Source organism: Bison bison, unplaced genomic scaffold, assembly GCF_000754665.1.
Source record: "Bison bison bison isolate TAMUID 2011002044 unplaced genomic scaffold, Bison_UMD1.0 scf7180017846537, whole genome shotgun sequence".
NCBI classification, from domain to species: domain Eukaryota; kingdom Metazoa; phylum Chordata; class Mammalia; order Artiodactyla; family Bovidae; genus Bison; species Bison bison.
The window spans coordinates 16,903-17,505 of record NW_011477110.1 but is presented as its reverse complement, the minus strand read 5'-3'; the positions used below and the strand labels follow the sequence as shown (position 1 = coordinate 17,505).

The following is a 603-nucleotide window of genomic DNA, read 5'->3' as shown; positions in this document are numbered from 1 at the left end:
ATGCCCTGAAGAAGAGAATGGCAACCCATTCTAGTGCTCTTACCTGGAGAATTCCATGGACAGAGGAGTCTGGAGGGTTACAGTCCATGAGTTTGCAAAGAGTGGGACATGACTGAGTGACTCACACACACACACACACACACACACACACACATACATAGAGACACACATGGTGGAGGTTGGCAGCTGGGGGCTGGCCAGTGCCAGGATTGGGGCTCCATTTCCCAGATTCAGCGCCGCCTTCAGGAGGAGTTGGATCGCGAGCTGGGCCCCGGAGCCTCATGCTCCCGAGTCACTTACAAGGACCGCGCTCGGCTGCCTCTGCTCAACGCCACCATCGCGGAGGTGCTGCGCCTGCGGCCGGTCGTGCCCCTGGCCTTGCCTCACCGCACCACGCGGCCTAGCAGGTGACTTCGGAGGCCTAGGAATGAACGGCCAAGGCCCCAGCGGGGCCTCGGCGGGCCTCTAACTCAACCCTAACCCTCAGCATCTTCGGCTACGACATCCCTGAGGGCATGGTCATTATCCCCAACCTCCAAGGTGCCCACCTGGACGAGACCGTCTGGGAGCAGCCGCACGAGTTCCGGCCGGGTGTGTGGCGGG

General features: G+C 61.4%; 1 protein-coding gene across 1 annotated transcript in view; it reads right to left on the bottom strand.

Annotated features, from left to right (window-relative positions):
• Positions 1 to 476: 476 nt before the first annotated feature.
• LOC104988675 (tenascin-X-like) overlaps positions 477 to 603 on the bottom strand; it is a 16,848-nt gene continuing 16,721 nt past the window's right edge. Inside the window, exon 20 of the mRNA XM_010840078.1 lies at positions 477 to 562. Coding sequence (XP_010838380.1) covers positions 477 to 562 — 86 coding nt within the window. The remainder of the gene's footprint in view (positions 563 to 603) is intronic.